A 12,049-nucleotide genomic window follows, 5' to 3' on the forward strand; every position below is an offset into this window, starting at 1 on the left:
TGGCAGGCTCAGCCACATGTATACAGGTCCTTTTCAAAAAATTAGCATATTGTGATAAAGTTCATTATTTTCTGTAATGTACTGATAAACATTAGACTTTCATAAATTTTAGATTCATTACACACAACTGAAGTAGTTCAAGCCTTTTCATGTTTTAATATTGATGATTGTGGCATACAGCTCATGAAAACCCAAAATTCCTATCTCAAAAAATTAGCATATTTCATCCGCCCAATAAAAGAAAAGTGTTTTTAATACAAAAAAGTCAACCTTCAAATAATTATGTTCAGTTATGCACTCACTACTTGGTCGGGAATCCTTTTGCAGAAATGACTGCTTCAATGTGGCGTGGCATGGAGGCAATCAGCCTGTGGCACTGCTGAGGTGTTATGGAGGCCCAGGATGCTTCAATAGTGGCCTTAAGCTCATCCAGAGTGTTGGGTCTTGTGTCTCTCAACTTTCTCTTCACAATATCCCACAGATTCTCTATGGGGTTCAGGTCAGGAGAGTTGGCAGGCCAATTGAGCACAGTAATACCATGGTCAGTAAACCATTTACCAGTGGTTTTGGCACTGTGAGCAGGTGCCAGGTTGTGCTGAAAAATGAAATCTTCATCTCCATAAAGCTTTTCAGCAGATGGAAGCATGAAGTGCTCCAAAATCTCCTGATAGCTAGCTGCATTGACCCTGCCCTTGATAAAACACAGTGGACCAATACCAGCAGCTGACATGGCACCCCAGACCATCACTGACTGTGGGTACTTGACACTGGACTTCAGGCATTTTGGCATTTCCCTCTCCCCAGTCTTCCTCCAGACTCTGGCACCTTGATTTCCGAATGACATACTTTGGACCACTGAGCAACAGTCCAGTGCTGCTTCTCTGTAGCCCAGGTCAGGCACTTCTGCCGCTGTTTCTGGTTCAAAAGTGGCTTGACCTGGGGAATGCAGCACCTGTAGCCCATTTCCTGCACACGCCTGTACACGGTGGCTCTGGATGTTTCTACTCCAGACTCAGTCCACTGCTTCCGCAGGTCCCCCAAGGTCAGGAATCGGTCCTTCTCCACAATCTTCCTCAGGGCCCAGTCACCTCTTCTCGTTGTGCAGCGTTTTCTGCCACACTTTTTCCTTCCCACAGACTTCCCACTGAGGTGCCTTGATACAGCACTCTGGGAACAGCCTATTTGTTCAGAAATTTCTTTTTGTGTCTTACCCTCTTGCTTGAGGGTGTCAATGATGGCCTTCTGGACAGCAGTCAGGTCGGCAGTCTTACCCATGATTGCGGTTTTGAGTAATGAACCAGGCTGGGAGTTTCTAAATACCTCAGGAATCTTTTGCAGGTTTTTAGAGTTAATTTGTTGATTCAGATGATTAGGTTAATAGCTCGTTTAGAGAACCTTTTCATGATATGCTAATTTTTTGAGATAGGAATTTTGGGTTTTCATGAGCTGTATGCCACAATCATCAATATTAAAACATGAAAAGGCTTGAACTACTTCAGTTGTGTGTAATGAATCTAAAATTTATGAAAGTCTAATGTTTATCAGTACATTACAGAAAATAATGAACTTTATCACAATATGCTAATTTTTTGAAAAGGACCTGTATATATAGAAACGCACACTGAAAACTTCCAGGGCGTAAAATAATCTATACACTCACAGTACTTTATCGACTGTTTACAGGAAGAAAATTATGGTATGTGTACAGTATTGTATGGAAGTGTCACTGAATGCCAATGTACAGCAGGCCCATTGATATGGCCACCTTGGCGTCACTAAGTATGTTTATAACATGTCTTAATATAAGAGTGGATTTAAACCAGAGTTTTGGTGCAGCCTTTCCGATGCAAGAGTGTTTATTCCTTGCACGAGTCTGAAAGCCATTCAGGGTTTGGTTCTGTTAGAAGAATACAAATAAACAAGGCTACTATTCAGGTTGTTTCTGTGTGAAAGATTATTGTTTTACATTCACATATTTTCACTAATTGAATGTAGCAGTTTCCCTTTGCACAGCTAAAGCTTATGAGCTGTCAGGGTAAGCTCCTGCTGTGCTTAACAATGGCTTAACAACAAGAGGTTGAAGATCAGGAATGTAGCAACAGAGGTCCCCTAGGTATCAGTTTGAGACTTGGGCGCACCCTCTGCCCCGGCTTCCTCCATATCCTGCGTAGAAGAGAAATGGCAACCAATAGGGTGCACACTGCAGAACTGTTTGTTTTTTGAGTTCTATGAGACGTATAAGGACTCAGGTCAAGGTTGGAATGAGCGGTCCTAGCTTAACAGGAAGACAAGACTTTGCTTAGACAAGAGAAAACTTATTTTGTCGTAAAGGAAGAATTCACGTTTTTTCATGACATCATTCTAGGAAAATCAGTGAAAGCTTCGATGTCAAGAACTTTGGTCACACAAGGTGCCAGTAGAAGCATATGGCTTGGGAGCAATACAAATCACTTCATTTGGCAGGATACTTAAAACCCCAAAACAGCAGCAGGCAGGTCCAATGTTAATGACATGTTCCGTATTAGTATTCTGACCCACTTTATTCTCAGCTGTAATTGAATGTAAAGGGCCCTGCTTTCTACTGTGTGTTACCACTATTACACCCATCTTTTACAACTGGGATGTGCAAGACATGCGTCCACATGCTTCTCCTGATTGGTCAGCAGTCATTCCTGCAAGCCCTGTCTGAGAATGGCAGTTTTTATGCACATATTCAGACCTCCCGAGTTGAAAAATTGCACTGTAGTTGAGAAAACCATCTTTAGCTTTGTTTATCAGAATGCCAGATATAAAAGTTAATTAGTAGGTACATATGAATATTTCTTTTGTTATCATACAACGTCTGTTTTTAGTATGGCACGTGGACTTGTAATGATGACATCTAGTTATTCTCATGTGAAGATATCCAGAAAACCTGCAGTGTGGTTGTTCCTTTAATGGCTGAATGAGCATCTATCAGTGGTTTAAACTATTAGTTATTTTAACACTAAGAATCTGCATCTTTTGGACCTCATAAAACTATAAATATACCCTGCATGCTGTGTACTGAGAACACATATCATGCCATGCTCTATTATCACTCCCCCTACTTTCTCAGTGCAACACAAGCTAGAGGGTGAAAGGATGGGCACCCCTGATTGTACAGGCTTAACGTAAGAATGTTTGTGGCTTTGGCAAACCTGTGCTAACAAAGGAAAAATGAGTGCTGAAAGGGGAGTCACTTTGCTAGTCTGGTCAAGGGCTAATTAAATGTGCTGCCCTGACTCACACAAACTAATAGCAGAGCAAGCAGGGAGTACAGCAAAAGCAATAGAAACCTATTTATTTCACTGGAAATCCCTAAGGACATAACAACTTACTGTAGCCATGCACACACACAATAGAACTGAAGGAATTAGGGGGCAATAATATTTAATTCTCTTTGTAAAGTGATACTTTACAATGGCAAGAAGCTGACTGGAAATGTCATGTTTATAGCCAGCAGTGTCATTTCTAGCATCACTAATTTCTTTCTTTCCATAAAACTGCTACATGCCCCCAAGCAGGTAACCAGCATGGCAAGAAGACAGAAAGCAACAAAATAATAACTGCCAATATGTGTTCTATATGTGTGTGTGCTAGCCCTAACAGGTACATCGCAAGAACATGCAGAGGATGAGACTTACCTTTGATTCGCTCCATGTCGCTGCTGAGTGTCGCTGCTCAGTGTGGCTGCTCAGTGTCGCTGCTCAGTGTTGCATGCCCAGAAGTTGCCTTGGCTCAAAAGCGCAGACCTGACCTGTCTCTGCACTGAGCCCTGTAGTGGCCTGTGGAGCTGCCCCGGTATCTTAGGAGCTGATTATCTGATCCTCCAGATCTTGCAAGGGAGCATTTCCCCTTTGCGCTAATAGCTTCCCTATGAGCTTGATCTGTGCAGTGTTATTAGGCAAAGGGCTGCTTGGATGTAAGCAGTAAGGATTAGCCGAGGTGCCTCTGATCTCAGCCCCCTGCCCCTCTCTCATCTCCCTTCCTAGATAAATCAAGGAGGCAAAAAGTCAACTGCAACTTCCACAGCTTTTCCTGTGCCTCCTCCTCTGCCCCCTTATCCAGAGGCCACAGGGTCTTAGTGCCTCCCCCTCCCCTCTGCACTCACTAGCCCACACATTGCTGACAAGCTTTTCCAGGGAGGGTCTGTTCTTGAGGAGTGTCCTGCCTCACCCTGTGCCAGAGGAAACGAGAAACGTTCCACTCCAGGGAAACCTCTCACATTATAATCTCCCTTTGGGATCTCACTGCTTTGCGCTTTCCAAAAATATGCGCCACAGGACAGGTGCGTAGGGCCGGCAGCTGCTGCCTAGTACTGACTGACTGCTGACATGTTAGCGGCGGGCACAATGCTGCACTGTTACACACGGCTCTCAGGCGGGGAAGGTACTAAAACTAAATGCAGCATTTGTTGCTAGATAGATATCCCTAGTTGCTAGATAGTGTCCCTTTCGTCTCCTATTATTAGTATTTCTATTTCAACAAAAGCCAACTACTTCCAGTTTCCCTGGTCTGGAGAGATTATGCTATGTATAAGGGCTCTGGCACACGGGGGAGATTAGTCGCCCGCGACAAAACTCCCTGTTCGCAGGGGACTAATCTCCCCGAGTTGCCTACCCCTGCCATCCCACCGGCGAACATGTAAGTCGCCGGCGGGATGGCAGACGCGGCGGCGCGATTTCGCGCAAATCGGCGAAAAAGACTCGCGAGTCTTTTTCGCCAATTTTCTGAAATCGCCCCGCCGCGTGTGCCATCCCGCCGGCGACTTACATGTTAGCCGGCGGGATGGCGGGTCATGGCAACTCGGGGAGATTAGTCGCCCGCGAACAGGGAGTTTTGTCGCGGGCGACTAATCTCCCCCGTGTGCCAGAACCCTAAAGGTGGCCATACATGTAAAGATCCGCTTGCCTGGCGAGGTCTCCCTGTGAATGGATCTTCTCCCAATATCCACATCTACTGTAATGGGTGCAGTCAGTTCGGGGACTGCATCAACGAGCCGTTGCGTGCCCGATCCGACTGAATCTTTTAACCTGCCTGATCGATATCTGGCTGATTTCAGGCCAGATATCGGTCGAGCAGGCCAGTCGTTGTTGCCCCTACACGGGCCGATAAGCTGCTGAATCGGACCAAGGGACTGATATTGGCAGCTACAATCGGCCCATGTATGGCCACCTTAAGACTAATGTCCCACAGGGAGATTTAGTCACTGTGATTTTTTCACAGAGTTTCAGCACAAGTCGCTTGTCTTTTCCTAATAAGTGGAGCGATTCTATATCCCGTAAATTCAAGGCTCATATACCCCGTCCACAATTAGAAATTCCATTCAGTGAAATGGGGAAATCGCAGCGACTTCCCGCTCCGTGGCTTTTACTTTCAGCGATTCCAATAGTTTTGAATGACAATGCTTTCTTTGTAAAATCGCTCGAAAAAGGGTCCCATAGCGATTCGGAATGATAAGCGATTTGAAGTAGTATCGTCGGTTTAGGTACTGCTGATTTATATTCTTCTCTATGTAGAGACAAAACAAGTGACTTGTCACTGGAACTCGCTTTTTACAAATCGCAGCGACTAAATCTCCTGGTGGGACATTAGACTAAAACGAAATTCGCTATAAAAGAAACGGCATAGAAAGAGCTGTAATATAAATGGTGAATTTATCAAGGTATAGTTTATTTGACACTGCTTCAGACCTGTTACTAAGTTACAGCAAAGCCTCTCTAAGAAAAAACACATAAAAAAATTACAGTTTTGTTCTGTCTGAGTGTGTCGATGTGTTTTAACTGTTTTAAAGGAAAAAATACCCCTTTTCTAATATAATCTTATTCATTTGGGCTTATTAAAAAATGGTGCATAAACACTATCTAAACTGCTCGAAATTAATATAAATTTACTTTTAAAAACATACTTGATTCTACAGGCTGAAACTGATATCTCTGCTTACTGGGACTAGTACCCTACTAGTAATGTGTGGGATTAACCCAAGCCTTCAATAAGAAGACGGTTTGGGGACAGATTACGGTTTTGTATTTTAGGGTAGGTTGTGGGTTGAATTTCCTCTGAGCTGCACATCACTATCTCCTGCCCCCTTAGGGTGTTGCCACATGGTGTTTTAATCTCCTTAAAACACCTTAGCACTGGTGTCATTGCGAGTCTTCAGCTCTAAAATATAAGAATTGCGCACCAGACATAAATTGCCTTCTGCATTTCCCATGGTTACCATATTTTACTGCCAGCAATTCACACTGACATCTATGCAAAGGTATTTTTTAAAAAAAATGTGTTGTCCATAGGTAGCACAGATTTCTCTCAGGCCATAAATCTCCTCATCTGCCATTACCCTTAGGCTCACAGTGTAATGCAACTCTTCCCTCTCTTTGTTCTATTGTGAAGTGATGGATTCTGGGAGTTGAAGTCTCTCTACTTTCCATAGTGGGTGGCGCACTGGGTGGTGGGAGACAATCTAGAGGGGGGAGGGGCAGTATGTTAGGCACTCCCCAGTAGCTTTAATCACCTACCTCTTAACCCAGATATTTGCTCAGGGTAGTTTTCAGCAAGGTGGGCAACTGCCATTTCCCCCCTACCTACCCCAGCATTCCCTGCACCCCTTTAGTCTTGGCACAAGTGCATCCCTAGTAACTTTACTGTTACTCACCCTTTCAATTATTTTTGCTAATTGCGATAGTAGTTCCTCTGAACTCTCCAAAGCCTTCAGCATGCCCAATGTGACTCCCTCTTATCCCACTGCTGCCAGCAGTCTCTGCATAACACAGACGTTCATACCCCCTATTCTCATGGCGTGGGAGTGGGCTGATTTTGCTGCTCGGCCGCTCCACCTGTTTCTCCAATCTGATTTAGCTTCACAAAGGCCTTGGTGACAAATTTCAAAGTGAGACGTAGAAATGAGTCTGAAAGGATTAGCAGCAATGATTTCACCATGTGACTTTTACTCTACCCAGCATTCCTTTAATCACTCAGAACACTGCAGCTAATAGGCACATCAGTGCTGAACAGCAGGCTGCATGTTATACGTATGTGTATACAGTATATCATATCTAGCAAAGGCTAGAGTACCATAATTTTGTGGGGCATTTTACAGGATTGCTGCATTTATGATGGGCATAGACCAAAACACCTAGTATTTAGCCATACGAAGTGATGGATTTTCCCATTAGGGCTCTCCAGTTGTTTCTGCACTACAGTTCCCAACATGAAGTTGTTGCAAGTGCCTATTACAGGACTTGGTAGCATAGAGCAGTGGTTTTGGAATCTTGGATTCATACTTAATATGGCCTAAAGGATGAGTACCCTTACCCACAGGTCCAGTGCCCCACTAATGAGGGCCATCCCTACAGTTTGTGAACCATTGGCCTAAAGAATGAAGATTATATATATATATATATATATATATATATATATATATAAAGGATCACCATACTATAACCCTTTTATTCTTTAGCCAATGTAGGATAAAAAACACTAGTTGATGCTTTCAGGTGTTTAGCATTTAACTGTGGCAGGGACTGATTTGGGGCATTTTGCCATCATGCTCAAAACATATAAAACTGCCCTGGGTGGCATAATTGGCACTGGTAGCATGCATTGCAACCATTCATAATGTCACTAATTGGGCCCTAGGCTGTGACTTTCACAGGTCTGTGTGAGTGTATTTTATTATTCCCATCTATGCTTTTTATTTACCATTAGAGCCCCTGGCCACCAATGATTTTTTAATTTTTTCTTTAACCATTAGGACCACCAGGAGGGGGGGTCCAGATAATTTTTGCCCCTCCCTGCTTGTGTGGTTCAGATACAGGTATGGACAAGTTGTGGGTTTCCAGATGTTTCTGAGCATCTATTCCCAGCCCCCACTGACAGCCCACGGATAATCCATCCATCTTAGAAAGCATCTGTGCTAAATTTATTCACTTGAGAGCAGCGAATTCCAGCGGGTGTTTGGCACTATAAACCCCAAACCTGGATCTGCAAAGCATTTTGATGCCATCCCTATGTTAGGGTATGGCAACAATGTCAGTACTGCATACAAAAGACTTAAATGGTGCACCACCTAGTGACAGGTCCACAAACACAAATTTCATCTGATTCACAAGATTCAGGCCTTCAGGCTGATTTAGTAGCCCATGTATGGACACCCCGACGGGCCTTCTTGACTGACATCTGGCCTAAAATGCTCCTAACAGGAGCGCCAACCCAGGGTTTCAGGTCAGCGATTGCAATCTGGGGGTGTATAACGTTTTGGCACCCTTGTGATTTTACCTTTCCTTTAAAGGTGGCCACACACGTGGCGATCAGCCGTTCAGGGCTGAAACAGCAGATAAGGAGGTAGAAACAATAGGATTTCTACCTCCTTCTGCCGATTCAGCCCTGACGGCAGATTTTGGTCAGGCACCTTCTATGGCGCCCGATCAAAATCTTTTAACCGGTCCGATCGGCGAGTCGACCGATCTTGTAGATTGTAAGCTCTTTTGGGCAGGGCCCTCTTCACCTCTTGTATCGGTAACTGATTGCTTTATATGTTACTCTGTATGCCCAATGTATGTAACCCACTTATTGTACAGCGCTGCGGAATATGTTGGCGCTTTATAAATAAATGTTAATGTAATGTAATATCAGCAGCTTCCTGCGATATCGGATGACTCGCCGACATGCCATACACGCACCGAATATCGTACGAAACGAGGTTTCGTACAATATTATCGGTGCGTGTATGGCCAGCTTAACGCAAGTAAAAGAAATTAGGAAACCAAAATACAAAGAGTGGAATGCCATTGTACTCCTATTACATCTAGCTTCTGTATAACTACATCCTCCAGCTGTCAGAAAAGTCTGTTGTTCGACACAGGGTTGGGCAAGTAGAGCCCTGCACTAATCACTGCAGTAGCCCAACAGTTTAGTTTATGACATATTCTTTTATATACTTAGGTCTAATATTTAAAAATGCCAAGTCACTGTAATTTTTTGATATGGAGCTCACCCACCCCCAAGGCCAGCCCTTGTTCCAACTGCACTTTTTGCTTTCTAATAAAAGCCAAAGACTCAAGTTTAAATTGGAAACAAATGTCAGTTTTTTTTTTTTAAACATTTTGATCATTGTAGATCAGGGATCCCCAACATGTTTTACCCATGTTTTACCCAGGATGCCAAATAAGGATTGTTATTGGCTATTTGGTAACTCCATGTGGACTGGGTAAAACGATGTCTCTGTGCTTTCACAACCTTCCTCCAAGCCAGAAATGAGCACCTACTTTGAGGCCATTGTGAGCATTGTGGGACTGGTTTCATTGGTGCCACAAATCATCACACAGAAGCTAATTTTTTCATATGCGTGTGTACAGGAGGGTGGATTTGGGGGGGTTACTGATATTATACCACTAGATGCATACAGTAAATTTACTCTGAAGCCAATTAACCCAACTTTATGTTTGGGACAGTGGGAAGAACCTGCAGTAACATGGGGATATCCCTAGTCACAATTAATTTCTAGACTCCAGTTCCTTTTTGGGACCTTGAGCATGTGTCTAACTCCTGGCATATTATATTTAGCCAGCTACTGTATATTCTGCACAGCCTATGTCCCTTCCTTTGCTGAGTTATGGTGATACAGGTAATGTAGATTATATCCACTATGATATCTTTCAATGAAATTGCTATTAGAGTTCAACATTAGGGAGTGGAGGTTGGTGGAGGATCACAAATCACAGAATGTGCTTCTGTATACACAAAACACTAAAAGGAAGCACTCATCACACTTTTTGGCACCATAAATCTCACCATTTCAAAGGAACACATATCAAAACATTTCACCATTTAGTGCATCCTCCCTATAGTTCTTTGTGTTTGTAAAGAGAACCAAAGTGTTCCCTGGAGCAGATGGTGTCAAATGTTAGAGACACTTGTTTAACTGTAAACAGATAAACTGAACTGATTCCCCTTTTCACTGTCGGCCATTCCACAGGTGGAGCATGTGTCAGTTAAGATCAGGCTATAGGGTAGGCCGCTTCTTAAACCTATCAAATACATTACATGGAAAAAAATTCTATCCTATATCCTTTTACTGGACTATAACATGGTATTGGGCACTAATGGTAGCACAGGGAACAGTTTATTCCTCTATAAAGTTTAGGCATTGACATAAAAGTTGTCATCCGAAGAGCCAACGTGGTGAGAGCCAGCAATGCAGAAGTCTACTAGGTCAGATATTTTAGAGAGGTTGGTAATGATTCAGATGTATGGTTTACTAATGGTTGCAAAACTCTAAACCCCAGGGTGGAACTCTAGTTTTAATCCTGTTATTTACAGGCTTTACTATCTGAACACCAAAGGTTAAGGCCACAGGACTTTTGCTTGTACACAGTCTGATGTGTCTGCACCCAGAGACACTGTACTGGCCTGGTTGCAGACTCATGGTATGGATTTCTGCATGAAAATACATACACGTTTCAGTGCTGAAATCTGCTCAGTGTGTCTACACTCAGGCCAACACAGTGTCTCTGGGTGCTCTGCTTCTGTGCTTACACAGAGTTGGGAGGGGGAGCAAATTCTAATGGTAGGTGGAGCAAATTCTGATGGAAGGGAAAGCAGAAGAAAGAAGGGTGAGAAGGAGCAAGCTGAGCAGACTCGTGCCTGTGCCCTGAAGATTTTTTCTGAGAGAAGGAAGTCTGACACTGAAGAACATGTGTACACAAAAGAAGAAAATAAATTCAGTGTTTCTTTTGATAGAGTGCAGCTTCTCTGTGAGTGCTTATGGCTATGTATACATAGACCTTTCTGATAAAGCTTACTAAGTTTTTACCTTTCCTTCTTCTTTTGCTGCATTAAAGGCTGCCTGCGCTGGGCTTTCTCTTACAGAAAATCTACCATACATTGGGCTCTAACAATGCAGTTTGTGTTCCAAGCTCTGCTTGGAGATCTGCAGCACTGCATCATCCATCAAGTGCAGATCATTGCCAGAGATTTCTCTTTGTCCTACCTTTACAAACCCCAGTCCTGCTTTCTGCCCCAGCCTGATTGTACTCTGCTGCTGAGCATTCTGCTCTCATGCAGGCCTGGACTATAAATCTGTGGATAATGGCCAATGGCAAAAGGGCTGCTATAAGATGACATAAGCAGCGACTCTTTAGTGGGCTGGTGGAGCTCTGTCTGGTCTTTGAACTGCCAGGTCTCCTTTGAATGCCACTACAGGCCTGTTCCCTTGTGTCTTGCCTGTTCCTGGATTTCAGTTACTCAGCATTCTGCCTGCCTTGTTCTTGTTGCTGAGCATTTTGCCTGCCTTGCTCCTAATGCCTCATCCCTGTTGCTGGGTTATTGTTAAATTCAAAATTTTACATTATACAGCTTTTTCCTAGACATTGTTCCACTCCTGAATTTGTCCCATTGACTTCAGAATAAGATGCCAGGACTGAGGTGATGTAAATAATGGCATGTTTGGGCAAAGGTCTGTAATTAAAGAACATACACACCTTTATAAATAGCACAGTAAGCTCTTTGTAATGGATTCTTTCAAAACCATGATTAATGATATTAAATAACAGGTAAAGACAACAATGAGGTTTTATAAATGCCCTACTTATTACATACCACCTTTGAATTGTTTTTTGTGTAAAATATTTTCCAATCAATTATGTATATGTAGGCAGAAAGCATAATGCATAGACATGTTTAAGCCAAACACACACTCTTCATGTTCATCTTTAGGTTCTTCAGTGTGCTCAGTTTTAGAGATTAGAATCCAAACTGATAGTTATGTGTAGGCCAGAGGTTAATTTAGCTGCATCCTGCACAACCCCTACTTTACTCAACATAGAGACTATACCATCTCTCCCTCTATCTGCTATCCCACAGCCACAGTCCCTTTCCAGAGGCTATTATCCCACTGCTACTATAGGCACCATATCTCCCTATTATACCTGCTATCCCACAGCCCCAGTCCCTTCCCAGAGACTATTATCCCCCCACTGCTACTATAGGCACCATCTCTCCCTATTGTAACTGCTATCCCACAGCCACA

The 12,049-nt window shown here is 43.3% G+C and overlaps 1 protein-coding gene across 1 annotated transcript in view; it reads right to left on the reverse strand.

The window, feature by feature from the left end:
• The window catches only part of afap1l1 (actin filament associated protein 1 like 1), a 41,252-nt gene extending 37,042 nt beyond the window's left edge, over nt 1-4,210 (reverse strand). Inside the window, exon 1 of the mRNA XM_012959795.3 lies at nt 3,666-4,210. Coding sequence (XP_012815249.2) covers nt 3,666-3,681 — 16 coding nt within the window. The 5' untranslated portion in view covers nt 3,682-4,210. The remainder of the gene's footprint in view (nt 1-3,665) is intronic.
• Nucleotides 4,211-12,049: the final 7,839 nt, after the last annotated feature.

The sequence above is a fragment of the Xenopus tropicalis genome, chromosome 3 (assembly GCF_000004195.4).
Source record: "Xenopus tropicalis strain Nigerian chromosome 3, UCB_Xtro_10.0, whole genome shotgun sequence".
Lineage (NCBI taxonomy): Eukaryota > Metazoa > Chordata > Amphibia > Anura > Pipidae > Xenopus > Xenopus tropicalis.